This window comes from Culex quinquefasciatus, chromosome 1 (assembly GCF_015732765.1).
Source record: "Culex quinquefasciatus strain JHB chromosome 1, VPISU_Cqui_1.0_pri_paternal, whole genome shotgun sequence".
Taxonomy (NCBI): domain Eukaryota; kingdom Metazoa; phylum Arthropoda; class Insecta; order Diptera; family Culicidae; genus Culex; species Culex quinquefasciatus.
Window position 1 is genome coordinate 120,877,332 of NC_051861.1, and position 14,978 is coordinate 120,892,309.

Sequence of the window (14,978 nt, forward strand, 5' to 3'; positions counted from 1 at the left end):
AAATCAAAAACTAAAAAAATCCCGAATTGTAAAATTCCAAAATTTTAATATTCCAATATTCCAACATTCCAAAATTTCTCAGTAAAATTGAAAATTCAAAAATTTCAAAGCACTAAAATTCCAAAATTTAAAAAAAATGAAAATTTTAAAATTATTTTTTTTATTTCCCAGATTGATATTTTGGATTTTTAGAATTTTTGGATTATTGAATTATTGAATTTTGGAATTTTAATATTTAGAAATTTTGGAATTTATTTATTTTTAATGTGTGGGTTTTGGAATTATGGAATTTTGAAATTTATTAATTTTGGATTCTTAAAATTTTGTAATTTATGTATTTTGGATTATTTGTATTTTATTTTTTTGATTTTAGAATCTCGAAGTTTTAAGATTTTGGAATTCTGGAATGTTGAAATTTTGGAATTATTGAATTATTGAATTTTGAAATTTGAATATTTTGAAATTTTGGAATTAAGTATTTTTTATTTTAATCTTATGGAATTATGGAATTTTAGAATTTGAAATTTTGTAATTTTGGAATCAAAATTTCAAAATTCCATAATCTCAAAGTTCCAAAATTTTAAAATTTCGAAATAACAAAATATAAATTAAAAAAAAAAATCAAAAATCCAAAATTCTAAATTTCTGACATTCCAAAATTCCAAATTTCCAAAATACCATGATCCAAAATTCAAAAGAAATTAAATATTCAAATTCTAAAATGATTCTAATTTTTTTTAATCGTCAAAAATTTCAATATTCAATAATTTCAAAATTCGAACTCTTTTTATTGATGTAGGAGAAAGAAGATGATTTATAAATAATATAAGTTTACAATCTTATTATTTATTTTAAAATAATTCTTCGAAAAATGCAAGCCATAATTGAAAAAATATTAGCGTTAATTTTACTTCTTTTAAAAGTCATTAAAGCGACCTAAATTCATCTTCTCCAACGTTCGAATAACCGACCACGTGCTCTGATGAACTCCTTACCGCTCAAAACCCGTGCAGCAAAATTTGTTTTGTTTTATTCTTGAGCTTTTACATTGCGCATGTATTGGTGATGTTTTCCGTTTACATTCATCCGAAGCCGGTCGATAAGCGCGTGAATTTAAATTCACTCATGAACACTAGCTTGAAATATTTCACTAAACTCCACACGAAACATTTCACGATCAAGGTTACGTTCAACAGGCAACGTGATCAAAACCGCGCCGGCACTTCAAAGAGGCATTCCGGAACGAGCTTTTGGGCGCTCCGGATGCCGTCCGCCGTACATCCGGTTGGGTTGCGTAGTTTGAGCAGCCTAAGGTTCGGGAAGAAGCACACCAGCCGGCTCAGGGTGGCATCCGTCAGTTCCGCCAGGATGGAAAGCGTTTGGATGCTGGTGGAAACGACATGCGGGACGTGGTCGAGAGTGTACTCGGGGAAGTTGCTGCAGATTAGGGTGACGGTTTTTAGGAGCGGGAGGTAGGACAGGTTCACGATGAATTCCCAGCTGATTGGGTCCTGTGGGAAGGGGGAGGATTGATTAGTACAAGAAACGGTGAAATTTTAGTGCTGGACCTACAATTTGTCGCACCGATAGCTGCTCGAGCAGTTGCAGACCCCAAAACTTGACCTCGGCAATGTAGTACAAATCGCGACAGTTGTGCACCCGGAAGCTGGACAGTGCTGGAAAGGCATGCCGGACAAAGTCGTTGAACTGGTCGCTGCTGTCGAAGGAGGCGGCATGGAGCGATAGCTCCGTCAAGCTGTCCAGCACTTGGTAACACTGGAAGTTGGGAGTTTCCACCGAAGATTCTTCGATGTGGAGATACTTGAGCTGCAGCAGCTGGCAGATGTGGACAAAGTGTTGCGCGGTAACCCGGATCATACCGAGGGATAACTCCCGCAAGTTGGTGCACAGTTGGCTCAATCTGAGCGTAAGTCTTGGCAGGTACGTGACTCTGTAGAACTTGGCCACTTGTAGATGTTCGCAGTGCTCAAGAATGCCGTCCATGTCCGTAATCGGGTCGTACGGGTCATCCGAGCCGTCGTGGCGTCCCAAGTGGCACTCGAATCGCTGGAGAAGAGGGAATTTGGTCTGCCAAACGTTGTGAATTTTGGTTTCACGTTTGAGGCAAATGTTTACCAACAGTATCAGTTGTCTCAATCGGGGACCGTAATGATCGAGTACGGGTGCTGGAACGGCCAGATCTTCGCTGTACACGATCGTTAGGGAGGTGACGTTTGGAGCTAGTTGAGACAGGTTGATGCCGGGCAGGTTTAGGAAGCCTATGTCCACTTTTAGGATCTCCAAGTTGACCAGCGGGCGTAACAAGACTGACTTCTAGGATATCTGCTCAAAGTTGCTGAACTTGACATCCAGCGATCGGATATTTGAACAGAGTTGGACAATTTCTGCCAGATGCTCCAGCTTGACATCACAGCTTAGCGTTAACGAGTTCAAATTTGATGAAAATTTGTTCAAAACTTGTAATGCCAACGCGTGTCGACAGTCGACAAGCTTCAAATGTCGGTAAGCTCGTTTGCTTCTGGACAGCGATCGACGGTACGATTTCTCCATGGAACGATTCCTGTTGAGAATGGTCACGTTCAGCTGGACGCTGCCAGATCCGAAGGCTAGAATGTTCCAGCGGCGGCACACCAGTGAGGCTGATCGGCGATAGTCGACCCTCAGGTAGGAGAAGATTTCCAGTAGAATCTAGAGGGCGAAATTCGAAATTTAGTGATGGTTCAGCTTGGTTAAATCCATCTGTTTACATCATCGGGTAGATTATGTATCGTTGTGCGATGATAAGCATCGTTATCAAACGCGTCCGTAGATTTCTTGACACCACACAGCAGCTGGGCTGCACCTTTCTTCCAATTCATTTGATTTTACCAAAGAGCTACCTATTGATCACTAGTCACTACAAGTTTGTTCCAACAAGACTGATTTACCTCGTTATTTAATAAACCTAAATGACTCAGAATTTACGGCAGCGCCGACGACGTGTTTCGCGTTCAACTGGTATCGAACACACTGCCGGTTTTAAATCACCGCCGAGAGCTGTCAAAAAGCGGATGAACGCGTTGTGTTCACTGCAGATGAATATTTTGTGAGGCATGAATTTGTTGTTGTTTACGTTTCCGTACTTTGATTTCAAATTTGAACAAGGATGTTTAAAATGAAAGAGTTTCAATTAAAACATATTTTTTATTTGATTTTAGTTCCGTGGAAGCTCAAAACAACAGTTCGGAACCAATTTCCGAGTCTCCAAAATGCCCTTCGGAGTACATCTCCCGATTCTTCGCAATTTAAGGGTGGTCAAGTTTGGGAAAAACTCAACCAATCGTCGTAGAATCTCGTCGTTGAGTTCGGCCGTAACCGTTAGCGTTCGAATGCTTCCGGAAACAACTCCGGCTAGCCGCTGATCTGGGCTGTTATCCGCAAACCTGTCACAGAATATCGTAACGGTGCGAAGCACGGGGAAGGTTGACAGATTGGCCAGGTAGTCCCAACTGAGAGGAAGCTGTGGAAACGTAGAATTTGTAGTAATTGACGTAGACGGCACGAGTCTACTTACAATCTGTCGCACCGACAGATGCTCCAGCGCTTCCAGCCTGGAAAAGCTGAGTTCCGCCACCTCGAACAAGTTTTTACAGTTGTGAGCCGAAAGTCTTGCCAGGTTGGGGAAGGTTCGTCCGATAAACTCATTGAACGCGGTCGTGTCATCAATTTCCGTACTTTGAAGCGACAGTTCCACCAAACTCTCCACTTTTCGACAGCTATCCAACCCTGGAGTATGCACGGTGGATTCTTCAATGTGCAGCACCCTAAGGTGCGGCAGCTCGCAGAGCTGAACAAACTGTTCTTCCTGGAGCTTCAGCATTCCGAGCGATAGCTCCCTCAGCGTGGAACAGGTTCGGCTCAGCTGCGAGAAAAGCGGACCTTCTTCGCTAGCCGGCAAAAAGTCCAGATACTGCCAGCGGTTGTACAGCACTCGGTACAGCTTGGCGGATTCCAAGTGCGTCCAGCTTTGGTCCAGGAAGCGTTCCAGCTTTGACGCCGGATCGTACGGCTGGGATGGCTTGTCGATGCGCTCCAAGTAGCACGTAAAATGCGTCAGCAGGGGGAACTTGGCGTGCCAAATTTGGTGGAAATGACTTGCGGGTTCATGGGGGAAGTTGACCTGGAGATCTAGTTCACGTAAGCGAGGGCTGATGAAGTCCAGGATGGGCTGCGGAACTGGGAGATCTTCGCTGAAGAGAAGCGTTAGCGAGGTTAGGTTTGGAACGTGTTGGTGGAGGTTGACTTTGGGGAGGTGCAGGAAGGTTATGTCCACTTTCAGGGTTTGAAGATTGGGCAGCGATGGCAGGATGTTCGATTTCTTGGACGTTCGATCGAAATTGCTGAACTTGATGTCCAGCGTCCTGAGGTTTGAGCAGTGTTGAAAGATTTTGGCTAAATGCCTCAGCTCGAAGTTACAGCTCAGCGTCAGCGAGTTCAAATTTGAGGAAAACTTTGGCAACAATTTTAAAACTAAAGAGCGTTGGCAGTCAGCTAGCTTTAAATTTTTGTAGCGTCGTTTGCTTTTTGAAAGTAGTCGCAGATATGATTTCTCAGAGGAACGATCCCTGTTGAGAACGGTTACGTTGAGTTGAACTTTGTTGGTTCCGAAGGTCACACTGTTCCACCGACGACACACTAAAGATGTTACTTTGTAATAGTCACTACTCAAATAAGAAAAGATTTCCAGTAGTATCTGAAGAAGTTTCAAAATTTTCAGTTGATTTTATTGCAGATACCGTATTAAACTCACATCATCTGGAAGATCCTGCATTGTAATTGGTTGATACACATTATTACTTTTTTCATGAGATGACTTCTTCATGCCATGTAAAACACGGGACACAGTTTCCTTCCAGTTCATTTTGTTGAAAAATAAAACTACGATTTATCACAATTTAATAACTTTGAGTAACTTTCTTAAAATAGGCAGCAAAACATTCACAGGCTGTGAATCACCGCTCGATTGCATGGTGAATCCCCGCTAGGCGAACTGTCAAACCGATGAACTTGTGATGAACTCTCTGCCTGAAGCAACAGGTGGCAGTGAATGCGTTGTTTTGATTCATCGCGGCATCGCGGTTATACTGATAAGAGATGTCGAGTCGTAGTCGATGAATTCAGGTTTTTGGGGGAGTCGGAGTCTTAGTCGTAGTCGTTAAGCTCATTTCTCCACTCACAGCACCAATCCTTCCGCATCTTCAAGTCACGTCGCGGAAGTAGCTCCCCATCGGCAAACAGATGAACCTCGCAGCTTGCCGGAAGCAACTTTTTCGCCGTTCGGAGTCCTTTCGCTGTGCTCTTGAGGCGTCCGCAGAGCTACAGAATTGTCAGCGCGGGAAACAGTCCTGTCAGCAGCTTAAGTCGATTGTCGTCCAGCTGGGTCCAGACGCTGAACCGCTTGATGTGACTCAAGTCAGGCTTGACTTTCAGCTTGTTGATGTTGAACTCCAGAGATCCTACCGATATGCAGGTCAGAATTTAAGCCAAAGTTCTGGAACGGAATTAGTGTCGATGAAAGAGGAAGATTAATCTTAGCTGGTATCTTACCGTGTTTTCCAGGTGAAGTTTGACAGCCGTAGAGGTTCTTCGGAGGTGTACTTTATGTGTAATGTGTCAAACGAGGAGCGAAGTAATCCAGAACGTTCTTAGGCATGTCGTAGGATTCCGAGTCAACGTTGAGCGTCGTGAGATTCGTCACCGAAGCACTGTTCGAGCAAAGTTTCCAAATGTGCCGGAAATCGCGGAGTTCCAACTAGAGCAAACTGTGACGAAACCTGTTGATCACCCCCTCTGCTGCGAGTTCGGCGTTGTCCGAGGTGATCGAGTAGTTGAGGTAGTTTTCAACCATGTCCCGGTTCGAATCTAGTACCAGAACTATGTTCGCCGGACGAACTGCGAGTCGACTCCACCGGCGACAAACCGATGAGGCCGATTTCTGGTCTTTCAAGCTGAGAAAGGACAATACCAGTCCCAATATCTGGAAATGAGTTGAGTTGAGCTGTGAAATGCTCTTTATGTGATTCAAACTTACGTTCTTGGATTGGAAAAACGTCTTCCACTCCATGGCAAAACAAACTGCAACACGTAGCTCTACGCGGATTGATGAATTTCTACATTCGAAAACAAGCATGAATCTTCAGTGTTCACGCAAGTTGACAACAAAAGAAAGCGTGGTTATGTCTCGTTGGCGCGTGCAATCTGTCAAATAGATGAACTTGCGTTCATCGCAAATGAACTTTAACTTTGTTTTTGTTTATTTTTGAAGAAAAACTTGTTTTTATTTTGTCGATGAAAATTAATCATCATCACAGCACCGCCTCTCCACCATCATGGAAAATGGCGTAAAGTATCGCAGAGGGACAATCTCCCCTTCGACAGGTAGTCGTAAATCGCACCCCGGCAGCAACTTCCGGACCGCTTCGCGACCTCCTTCCGTATGTAGTGGTCTTCCACAGAGCTGCAGACTAGCAAGCCGCGGGAACAGTTCGGCTAGCCGCAGCAGGTACTCATCGTTGAACTGGGTCCGCAGGCCGAGCGCTCGAATGTGGTCCAGCCTGGGCCGGGGCTGGAAGCTCAGGACGTCAAATTGAGGTGATCCGAGCTTGACGGAGTGAAGTTTGGGTAGTGTTGCAAAGTCTTCCAGGAGGTGCAGGTCCAGGGCGCCCTGTAGGGTGGAGTTATGTTTAGTTCTTTTTCAACGGATTTCTTGGGTTACTTACGTGCTCCTCTAGGTGCAGCTCTTCAAGCCGTTGCAAGTTTGCAAGCCGTAGCGATCCCGCTGCCGAACTTTTGAAGTAGTTCATCCGTAGACTGACCAACGCCGGAAACGCCATCGCGATGAAGCGGTTGAATCGCTCCACGTTCCAAATGTCCGCCCTTTCAAGTACTAAATCTCGGACGCCACTAGTCGGATACTGGAAGTTCGCCGTTCGAAACGTCAGCTTTGCCTGACACACGTACAACCGCCGCAGCTGCGGCATCTGGCAGAGATGCAGAAAGTGTTCCTGCCCGAGAATCGCCGCCCGGAAGGACAGCTCGCGGAGGTTTACGCACGCCAGGCTGAGGTTCCGGAAGAATCGCGCCTCCTGGGTGAGTCCATCCAGCGAGATGGCACGCAGGCTTGTGCAGCTCTTCAGGAAGTGTTCCAGCTCGTAGCTGTTGGCGTAACCGCCGGCGCTGGACCGTAGGACGTCGCACTTGAAACGGGTTAGCAGCGGGAAGCGATGCTGCCAGATGGGACGGATAAAGTCCAGGTTGTCGTGGGACCAGTCGACTTTTAGGAAGAGCTGTGTTAGACGGGGGGAGAGGAATTGAAGGACGTTTGCCGGGATGTCGTAGTCTACGGGTCGCTTCTGGAACTCCACGCTGAGTGAGGTTAGGTTGGGGGTTAGCGAGGGTAGGTCGACGCCGGGAAGGTGCAGAAACTCGGCGGTGATCTTGAGGTGGCGCAAATTGGGTAAGGGGTGTAACGCTTGGTCGTTTTGGAAGTCGCAGTGGTCGCCGAAACATTTCGCAATGTTTAGACAGTGGAGGTGCGAGCCAAGGTTCCAGATCGAGCGCCAATCACTCAACCTATCTAGTTGCAAAGATAACAGCGCGTGACGAAACCGAGTGACGAGCAATTGTGCCAAGCTCTCCATCTCTGAGTTATTGAAGGCAGCGATGAGGAGATGTTTGTACGACCGGCTCGAGGTCAGCAGGTATTGACGATAAGTTTCGACAGTGTCACGATGGCAATCGACTACCAGAAGAACGTCAGCTGGACGGATTGCCAGTGGGTTCCAGCGGTGACACACTAGTGAGGCGGATTTGCGATACTCCAGGCTGAGTTTGGAGAAGATTTTCTCCAGCATCTGCAAAGTGACGACATCATGTGGGGGTTTGAAACTCATTTGCAAATTTACCTCATCCGGTAGATTTTGGATCGAAACGGCGTCCTCAGTCGGTTCCATATTTCCAGAATACACCTGTTGCGCGTCAAACTACTCGAGAACTACTGGCACTGATTCACTGCTCCAGCAAGAGTTACTACACGACGGATGAATGAATGAATTTGAAATGTTTCATGGCTTTGGTTTGAAACGTTTCTGAGCTGGAAGTTCACTGATAAATTACATTTAAAAAATCGACAGATTTTCAGCTAGAATCCGAATCCGTATCCAGATCTGTTGATTCTGAATCGGACCAAGTCTTGACACTGTAAACCGGTGCCCTATGGCCATATATTTGAAAAGAACACTTTGGAAGTTGCTTTTTGGCAGCTTCGACACCGGCTGCTGTGCAATTAGTGATGCAACCGATTAAAAAGCTGTCCAACGCTGGGAAAACCTTCGTAAGCTGGAGTAACTGATCGTCGTCGATCCGCACGCTAGTACGTAGCTCCACCTTCTGAATTTTATCGATGGTCCCGCTCTCCGCGTGGTCGTTCAAATCTAACATCTTTCCGGTGAACTTAATGTCTCGCAACTTTGGCAGTGCTTTCAAGTCCTGAAGTAGTCTGTCGTCCAAGATGCCCTGAAAAACTGTTGTTCAATCATACGACAGGATTACAGAAACAACTGTTGATCTTACGGTTCCAACCACTTCCAACATCTCCAAATTTGGTAAACCGTTAATGCGTAAATCCCCAACAAAATCCGTCAATCTCAGTGATGTCAGGCCAGGAAAGGTTTCACTCACGAAAGCATTCAAAAAAGCAAAGTCGCTGCCGTCAATCTCATCGATCGTCAGCGATCGCATCGAGTGGCAAGGTCTTTTCGCTCGCAAAGCCGCCGGACTTTTGACAACGAGCGGACACTTGAGGCACAGTTCCTGGAGCCTCGGAAGTCCGCCAAGTGCGTTCATCCAGTTCCGTTCGTATACGCTTTCCACATCTAACGTTTCCAGACTGTCGCGGAATTTGGAAATCAGCTTCGAAGTGTAGCGAATCTCACTAACTATGTTGTGCACCTCCAGATGTCTGTACGGACGATCACTGGCGAGGAACGTCTCGTAGACCGATCGGTCCCAACAGCCGGCGATCTTCAGCAGAACCTTTCTCAAGGGGATCGCAGTGCCGCTCCAGCGGCGACAAACCAGCGACGCCGACATGCGATCTTTGAACTGCAGGTGCGAGAAGATGATCTCCAGGATCTGGAAGGAATTGTGTAAGCAAGTTGCGTGTTTCGTAGAACTGTCAAACCTCGGTTGGAAGATCCAAAATCGTTGGGAGCTCTGCGCTGATGTTGTCGTCTGGTAGAATAGACATTCTTGTTTGGCATTCAGTAGTGCACTGAGGGTGGTGCAACTACTGTATTTGCGTAGAGCTAATTGGCTTGTTCATCCGTATGTATTGGTGCAGCTCTGTGCACTTCGTCGAACGCATGCGCTTCAGTGAATTCGTTTGTTTACGTTTTAGCAAATCATGAACATTCGTGATAAGATTCAGTACAACTTTTCAAAAACAAGAATATATTACTGTAAACAACATGTTCATTTACAGAAAAAATTAAATCAACTCGAATCAGTCCCATCAGTGTCGGAGCTCGAGTCCGCCCCATCCGATCCCGACCCCAGCTCCATGGAATCCTCCGTCGGCGCCACATCGAATGCGCAGTTCGGCAGCTTCCGTCTCGCAGCGTCGATTCCGGCGACCGTGCACAGCGACCACCGGGTAAAGTTGAAGCTGGTCATCCCCGGGAACGCCTCCGTCAGCTGGAGCAACTCGTCGTCGTCGAGCGGATCATCCGTGCCGATCTGCACCGTCCGGATGTGGTCACTGCGGAGAACGTGGTCCGGGTAGCCGCACTCGAGTCGCCTTCCGTGGAGGATGATCGTGCGGAGATCTGGCAGGGTTTTGAAGTCCTGCAGCAGCCCGTCGTCGATCTGGTTCTGTGGGATAGAACATGGTCTAGCTGAAGACATTTATTTTGGGGTTACGCTTACGTATCCGGTCATCTCCAAGTGTTGCAATTTCGGAAGATTGGACAGACGAAAAATTCCGGAATAATATTCCACCTTCAAGTACACAAGTGCGGGGAAGGTCGCACTAATGAATCTATTCAGCGCGGGAAACGCATTCGAGCCAATCTCCTCCAGCGTCAGCCAACGAAACGTTGGACAGGGTTGAACTAGGGGCACATCCTCCAAAGCATCGTATCGATAGTTGCATTTAATGCTCAGACTCCGCAGATGCGGAAGTCCACCGAGTGAACCAAGCCAGTCCCACGACTCAACGTTGGTTAGTACAATGGTTTCCAAACTGGCACCAAACTTCGTTATCAACTTCTCGGCTAGAAGGTCACTGTTCATTTCCAGATGTCGATAGGGCCTTCCACTGGTCAGGAATCTCTCGCCAATTGACTTATCAGAAGAACACAAGCTCAGTCGGACATCACCCCATTGGAGGGCGGATCCGTGCCAGTGGCGACAAACCTGCGAAACTACCAGACGTTCTGTGAACTCGAGGTAGGAGAAAATTTCCTCCAACATCTGGAAGGGGCTCGAAGATTTTTGTTATATGAATTATAATCGTTAATAGAACTGCATCACCTCATTTGGCAGATCTGCTATTGTTGGTTGAGTTGAAATTGGCGCTAAACTCATCGTTGAATCGACTGTTTGCACTTCAAATGCTTAGTGTACTGGTCAACCGAATATTTTTCACAAACCTCATAGTGACAGTCGTGCAAGAAATCCAACAGAATGCATTATTTCGTCTGTATGCGTGTCATAGGGTGAATGTTTACATTTTGTTATTCTACTCGAATTCACTTACATGCAGCTGGAGAGATGGCGCATCTACAATCGCTTAACTTATAATAGTTTTCAAGAATACTTTGCTAAGAAAAAGTATACGTTGCTATGCAGTTGCTTGTTTACCTTTGATATGGAAACGTCACCAATTAACTAACTTTTGCATTGTAGAAGATTAGATTCCTTTCCATTGATTCGAATTACTTATCTAAGTTCAATTTTCTATGTTAAGTGATTGTAGATAGGCCATGATCTGTTAGTAGCAGACAGATTCGATGATTGACAGATGTTAGTTGACAAATGTTTGTTGACAGATCTTATTTAAAGCAGTACTTACCATTGCACCCCTTCAAAGATACACTTCACTATACTTTCACAAACACTTTATCACTATAGTACTTACCCCATTCAGTACGATTATTCTTTTACTATTGACTTGGGTATCTCAATTCTGACGTCCGTGATTGGGAACATAAGAAATCGCGATTTATTTTTAATGATGTTTTATTCTATATAGGTATTTAACATTACTACACTTTAATTAGTCTCATTCTAAGTAATCACAACCGTTATTGCTATCGCCATCCGTGACAGCAAAAGCAAACTTTTGCACCTTCAACTGACAACTTCGTGGCAACTTTTCTACAACCAGCTCTTCGACGCCAGCGCTTAAATATTCTTCCCGAGTAGAGCGTCCAATTTCCCGGGGTTACACATTTCCCGGGAAACGGGAAATTTTCAGTCAATTTCCCGGGAAATCCCGGGAATTCCCGGGAAATTTTAATTTTTTTGAAAATTGTTATGATCTTGGTTTCAATTAATATTATGCAACAAAATTGCATAGGACATCAACATTAAGTGTTTAGATAAGTGTGAAGATCAATTAACAGCTTGACTACATGTAAAAAACCATTCAACTACAAGAAAATGTATTTTTGGTATTTTTTTTTATGAGAAATTTTAACTTGCCTATGTGGCCAGTTTATTGAAATGAGAAAAAAACATGCAGAAATTATGTTTTTCATGATAAAAACTGGTTTCAGCTCTTGAACAAATGGTGAAGCGTTTTAGTGTTTGTTTTACTCTAAACAACCCAATGTTTTCAAATATTTGAAGCAAGCTTTGAATATATTTTGCATTTTTTGAGAACAAACAATAGAAAGTAATTTTTCAAGGATTTTTTTTTGTTTTATTATGCAACATGATTTAAATTATACGATAAAATAACATCATTCCACAAAAAGTCTTCTATTTTTTCACATTTAACCTTCTAACACCTGTAGTTGCACCAGTACTCCATAATTCTATTACTTCAAATTGTAATTTCTTTAGTACTAGGTATTCAACCAATTGAATTAATTCATTTTGCACAAATTCGATTTTTATCTCATTTGATCATGGTAAACAAAAACGTAAAAAATCTCAATTTTAATTTGGAGGTAAGGAGTTAATATTGTTTTGATGAAATAACATCAATCTGTTAAAAGCTTACATAATTGTAATAATGTAATACTCATTAAGCAAGATCTTTTCCCAGTTGTGTCCAAAATTAATATTATCAGAAATAATTCTGTTATCATAATTTCTAACAATCTGACTAATTATATATAAACCAAACAATACATTTAATTGCACAAAATCATGTTAAGTTTTTTTATTTATTATTTTTCAGAGCAATTAAAAAAAATAGTTCCAAAACTTTACGAAAATATATACTTCCGCTTGAATTTCGGGAATTCCCGGGAAATTTACAAATTTCCCGGGAAACGGGAAATATTTTTTTTCGGGAAATCCCGGGAATTCCCGGGAATTTTTTTCCCGGGACGGGAAATTGGACGCTCTATTCCCGAGCCGCCACATTCAAACTGGTCAGCGATGGAAATATCTCCGCCAATCGCACCAGATGACAGTCATCCGCACGAACTGTCAGATCAAGTTTCGTAATGTGATGCAGCTGGAAGTTCTGCTCGATCCCGTCGAGCTGCGAGCAGCAAAGTTTAAAAGCGCGAAGGTTCCGAAGCGATCCGAGGTCTTTCAGCACGGTGCAGTCGAATGGGGTCTGAAAAAAAGGGTTAATTAAACTTAAGTTAAAACTTTTGAAATTTTAATCTTACCCCACATTCAATCACCAGTTGTTCTAAAGCTGGCAGGTTCGAAAAACTTAGCGGGACATCGAAGTCGCACTCTGTAAAAACCAATTTGGTGAGTTTGGGGAGTGCTGCAGCAATGAATTCGTTGAAGTTTACGAAGTTCGCAAATGAGACTTCGTAAGCAACCAACTCTCGCAAATTACAGCATGTGTGTTTAGTAGTTTGTAAGTTGTCGGGAACAAAGGTGCAGTCTAAGATTATGCGCTAAAACCATGAAAATGTAAAGAAAAGTTATATTTTGCAGTTGATTTCCGTACATACCTTAAGATTTTTCAATCTATACAGTTGTCCCAAGAAATTTGGTTCTTCCGATGCCATGTATGCGTTCATGGAAGAAATCCTCAAAGTTTCCGCGAAAATAGAGAATTTATTCAATATTCGTGATGGAAACATATTGTACGAAACCCGAAGGAATTTGTAAGGCCGTTTGCAGTTCATGATCTCACTGATAGTGTAAGTATTCTTGGTATCGTAAAGCCGCACATGAAATACGATATCACTGGGATCCATTGCAATTTCGTTCCATCGGTGACAAACTCGCGATGCATTCTTGCGATCTCGAAAGAATAGATTTTGAAAAATCCTGCACAATATCTGCTAGAAGAAAAGTAAAAAGTTTACTGAAATAACCGTCACTTCAAACCTACCTCGTTGGGAAGTGCGTCGATTGTGGTTGGAGCTGGAGAAGTTTTCGTCGAACGCATCATTACAGAACTATTCGCGTCGCAATACCTTGCACATTCAATCAAAACAAGTTGATTTCTCTCACTAAAGAGTGTCACGCAAACCGATGCAAATCTTTTCGCGAATTGCATTCCCAGCTTAGTGTGAGTGTGCTTGAGTGAATGCATTTGTTTACGTTTTTGGACACGTGCTTTCCTCTCAAATTCATCCACACAGGGCTGGGATGCATCGTGAAAAGTGAGCATGCTTGAACTAAACTTAACTTTTTGTTAGTAAGTGACAGCTTTGACAGTTGACAGATGTTAGATGACAGACTTATCCTAAGTAGTACTTACCAATTTGTTCACCGCTTCACTTATCTTCACATAATTTAACACAACATCACTGGTACTTACCATGTTCAAAGGGAGTTTGCACCTTGCAATCGAGTTAGGTACCTCAATTCTGATGTCCGTGATTGGGAACCCTTTCTCAACCGAAAAAAAACATACTTAGCTGGTTTGAATACGACTAGTTGATCGTAATAAGACAGTGTGCGTGTGTTTGAAAGAAATGATTTGAGTCAAGAGTGACCTGATCAAGGTTACAGATGCAGCTAGTTTGTGAGTCACTTCTTTAGAATTGTTCGGTGACTGACTTGTGTATACATCAACACTTTTTTGTAATTCCTAGATGCTTGAAATTAACTGAAAATGAATTTCGGCCAAAATGCTTCTCAAGAAGTTACGATTGATGATCTGCCAAATGAGGTACGAGGCAAGTTCAATTCGAGTGATTAATCTCTACACTAAAGATCGCTCCTTTACATTCTCCAGCACATTTTCAGCTTCCTCGACCATGACGACTGCTTGGAGGCGTCGCTGTTTTGTCACCGCTGGTACTGCAACGCATTTCAGATCAGGCCAGTTGCGCTCGACATCCGGCTTGATTCACCCAGCTTTCAAAGTACTGTTTCAAAGTACTGCTTCAACGGAAAGACGTACTGCACGACAACCGGATTCGAAGCGGCTCGGAAGCTACTGCCAGCCTGTCAGTTTGAAGTTAAATTACTTCACGCTGCTGATTGCAGACGCCCTTGTTTCAATTACACTAGCTCACGGTGTATTTTTGAGAGCATAAAGATAAAAAATTCGGTATGTCTGATATTTGGCACCATGAAAGACATTTTGCGGGGTAAACCGAAATAGTGAACCGTAAAAGGTGCACCTGTATGCACTACAACCCTCAACTCAACCTTTTTAGTAGTTGCTGACAAACTTGACAGTTGACAGATGTTAAACGAAAATTTATTTCCTAGCAATACTTACCATTTTTTATCACCACTTGAAATGCATTTTTCTCCTCGAAATA

The 14,978-nt window shown here is 43.6% G+C and overlaps 8 protein-coding genes across 12 annotated transcripts; 1 reads left to right on the forward strand and 7 right to left on the reverse strand.

Moving 5' to 3' along the window:
• Positions 1 to 895: 895 nt before the first annotated feature.
• On the reverse strand, positions 896 to 2,330 carry LOC6049756. The gene is made up of 3 exons (XM_001866429.2): positions 2,137 to 2,330; positions 1,573 to 2,067; positions 896 to 1,511 (listed from the first exon to the last, which is right to left on the reverse strand). Exons 2-3 carry the CDS (start codon positions 2,002 to 2,004, stop codon positions 1,206 to 1,208), a joined length of 738 nt encoding a protein of 245 aa, XP_001866464.2. The 5' UTR covers positions 2,005 to 2,067; positions 2,137 to 2,330; the 3' UTR covers positions 896 to 1,205.
• On the reverse strand, positions 2,311 to 3,014 carry LOC119768779. Its single transcript, XM_038259927.1, has 2 exons — positions 2,769 to 3,014; positions 2,311 to 2,709 (listed from the first exon to the last, which is right to left on the reverse strand). The coding sequence occupies exons 1-2, from the start codon at positions 2,877 to 2,879 to the stop codon at positions 2,335 to 2,337; spliced, it is 486 nt and encodes a 161-aa protein (XP_038115855.1). The 5' UTR covers positions 2,880 to 3,014; the 3' UTR covers positions 2,311 to 2,334.
• Positions 3,015 to 3,184: 170 nt separating this feature from the next.
• Positions 3,185 to 5,178, reverse strand: LOC119768767. Of its 2 annotated transcripts, none has more exons than XM_038259850.1 (3): positions 4,811 to 5,178; positions 3,575 to 4,721; positions 3,185 to 3,520 (listed from the first exon to the last, which is right to left on the reverse strand). In XM_038259850.1, the coding sequence occupies exons 1-3, from the start codon at positions 4,864 to 4,866 to the stop codon at positions 3,215 to 3,217; spliced, it is 1,509 nt and encodes a 502-aa protein (XP_038115778.1). In that variant the 5' UTR covers positions 4,867 to 5,178; the 3' UTR covers positions 3,185 to 3,214. The 2 variants fall into 2 exon arrangements, with proteins under 2 accessions (XP_038115778.1, XP_038115769.1); XM_038259841.1 differs by having other exon boundaries at positions 3,575 to 4,753.
• On the reverse strand, positions 4,940 to 8,093 carry LOC6049754. The gene is made up of 5 exons (XM_038259859.1): positions 7,965 to 8,093; positions 6,780 to 7,913; positions 6,092 to 6,724; positions 5,608 to 6,037; positions 4,940 to 5,551 (listed from the first exon to the last, which is right to left on the reverse strand). The coding sequence occupies exons 1-3, from the start codon at positions 8,010 to 8,012 to the stop codon at positions 6,356 to 6,358; spliced, it is 1,551 nt and encodes a 516-aa protein (XP_038115787.1). The 5' UTR covers positions 8,013 to 8,093; the 3' UTR covers positions 4,940 to 5,551; positions 5,608 to 6,037; positions 6,092 to 6,355.
• Positions 8,094 to 8,172: 79 nt separating this feature from the next.
• Positions 8,173 to 9,360, reverse strand: LOC6049752. Of its 2 annotated transcripts, none has more exons than XM_038259868.1 (3): positions 9,242 to 9,360; positions 8,632 to 9,192; positions 8,173 to 8,574 (listed from the first exon to the last, which is right to left on the reverse strand). In XM_038259868.1, exons 1-3 carry the CDS (start codon positions 9,305 to 9,307, stop codon positions 8,197 to 8,199), a joined length of 1,005 nt encoding a protein of 334 aa, XP_038115796.1. In that variant the 5' UTR covers positions 9,308 to 9,360; the 3' UTR covers positions 8,173 to 8,196. The 2 variants fall into 2 exon arrangements, with proteins under 2 accessions (XP_038115796.1, XP_038115805.1); XM_038259877.1 differs by having other exon boundaries at positions 8,412 to 8,582.
• Positions 9,361 to 9,526: 166 nt separating this feature from the next.
• LOC6049753 lies at positions 9,527 to 10,763 on the reverse strand. The gene is made up of 3 exons (XM_001866432.2): positions 10,591 to 10,763; positions 9,985 to 10,530; positions 9,527 to 9,930 (listed from the first exon to the last, which is right to left on the reverse strand). Exons 1-3 carry the CDS (start codon positions 10,642 to 10,644, stop codon positions 9,553 to 9,555), a joined length of 978 nt encoding a protein of 325 aa, XP_001866467.2. The 5' UTR covers positions 10,645 to 10,763; the 3' UTR covers positions 9,527 to 9,552.
• Positions 10,764 to 12,592: 1,829 nt separating this feature from the next.
• LOC119768776 lies at positions 12,593 to 13,703 on the reverse strand. 3 transcript variants are annotated; one of them, XR_005278220.1, is made up of 4 exons: positions 13,592 to 13,703; positions 13,206 to 13,538; positions 12,909 to 12,979; positions 12,593 to 12,853 (listed from the first exon to the last, which is right to left on the reverse strand). XR_005278220.1 is itself a non-coding variant. In XM_038259906.1 (4 exons), exons 1-4 carry the CDS (start codon positions 13,649 to 13,651, stop codon positions 12,635 to 12,637), a joined length of 852 nt encoding a protein of 283 aa, XP_038115834.1. In that variant the 5' UTR covers positions 13,652 to 13,703; the 3' UTR covers positions 12,593 to 12,634. The 3 variants fall into 3 exon arrangements, 2 of the variants coding, with proteins under 2 accessions (XP_038115834.1, XP_038115828.1); XM_038259906.1 differs by having other exon boundaries at positions 12,909 to 13,148; XM_038259900.1 differs by having other exon boundaries at positions 12,909 to 13,148; positions 13,206 to 13,541.
• Positions 13,704 to 14,258: 555 nt separating this feature from the next.
• LOC119765627 lies at positions 14,259 to 14,978 on the forward strand. Its single transcript, XM_038249892.1, has 2 exons — positions 14,259 to 14,377; positions 14,444 to 14,978. The coding sequence occupies exons 1-2, from the start codon at positions 14,321 to 14,323 to the stop codon at positions 14,813 to 14,815; spliced, it is 429 nt and encodes a 142-aa protein (XP_038105820.1). The 5' UTR covers positions 14,259 to 14,320; the 3' UTR covers positions 14,816 to 14,978.

Coding starts and splice junctions, on each gene's coding strand:
- LOC119768779 (XM_038259927.1), bottom strand. CDS start 2,879: ATGAATTGGAAGAAAGGTGCAGCCCAGCTGCTGTGTGGTGTCAAGAAA. Junction 2,710..2,768: donor TACATAATCTACCCGATGAT/GTAAACAGATGG, acceptor TTCGCCCTCTAG/ATTCTACTGGAAATCTTCTC.
- LOC6049752 (XM_038259868.1), bottom strand. CDS start 9,307: ATGTCTATTCTACCAGACGACAACATCAGCGCAGAGCTCCCAACGATT. Junction 9,193..9,241: donor TTTTGGATCTTCCAACCGAG/GTTTGACAGTTC, acceptor AATTCCTTCCAG/ATCCTGGAGATCATCTTCTC. Junction 8,575..8,631: donor TGTTGGAAGTGGTTGGAACC/GTAAGATCAACA, acceptor ACAGTTTTTCAG/GGCATCTTGGACGACAGACT.
- LOC6049753 (XM_001866432.2), bottom strand. CDS start 10,644: ATGAGTTTAGCGCCAATTTCAACTCAACCAACAATAGCAGATCTGCCA. Junction 10,531..10,590: donor TAGCAGATCTGCCAAATGAG/GTGATGCAGTTC, acceptor AGCCCCTTCCAG/ATGTTGGAGGAAATTTTCTC. Junction 9,931..9,984: donor ACTTGGAGATGACCGGATAC/GTAAGCGTAACC, acceptor TCTATCCCACAG/AACCAGATCGACGACGGGCT.
- LOC119765627 (XM_038249892.1), top strand. CDS start 14,321: ATGAATTTCGGCCAAAATGCTTCTCAAGAAGTTACGATTGATGATCTG. Junction 14,378..14,443: donor TTGATGATCTGCCAAATGAG/GTACGAGGCAAG, acceptor TACATTCTCCAG/CACATTTTCAGCTTCCTCGA.
- LOC6049754 (XM_038259859.1), bottom strand. CDS start 8,012: ATGGAACCGACTGAGGACGCCGTTTCGATCCAAAATCTACCGGATGAG. Junction 7,914..7,964: donor TCCAAAATCTACCGGATGAG/GTAAATTTGCAA, acceptor GTCACTTTGCAG/ATGCTGGAGAAAATCTTCTC. Junction 6,725..6,779: donor AGCTGCACCTAGAGGAGCAC/GTAAGTAACCCA, acceptor TCCACCCTACAG/GGCGCCCTGGACCTGCACCT.
- LOC119768776 (XM_038259900.1), bottom strand. CDS start 13,651: ATGATGCGTTCGACGAAAACTTCTCCAGCTCCAACCACAATCGACGCA. Junction 13,542..13,591: donor TCGACGCACTTCCCAACGAG/GTAGGTTTGAAG, acceptor CTTTTCTTCTAG/CAGATATTGTGCAGGATTTT. Junction 12,854..12,908: donor AACTGGTGATTGAATGTGGG/GTAAGATTAAAA, acceptor CCTTTTTTTCAG/ACCCCATTCGACTGCACCGT.
- LOC119768767 (XM_038259841.1), bottom strand. CDS start 4,921: ATGAACTGGAAGGAAACTGTGTCCCGTGTTTTACATGGCATGAAGAAG. Junction 4,754..4,810: donor TGCAGGATCTTCCAGATGAT/GTGAGTTTAATA, acceptor AAACTTCTTCAG/ATACTACTGGAAATCTTTTC. Junction 3,521..3,574: donor ATCTGTCGGTGCGACAGATT/GTAAGTAGACTC, acceptor ACGTTTCCACAG/CTTCCTCTCAGTTGGGACTA.
- LOC6049756 (XM_001866429.2), bottom strand. CDS start 2,004: ATGGACGGCATTCTTGAGCACTGCGAACATCTACAAGTGGCCAAGTTC. Junction 1,512..1,572: donor AGCTATCGGTGCGACAAATT/GTAGGTCCAGCA, acceptor CCCTTCCCACAG/GACCCAATCAGCTGGGAATT.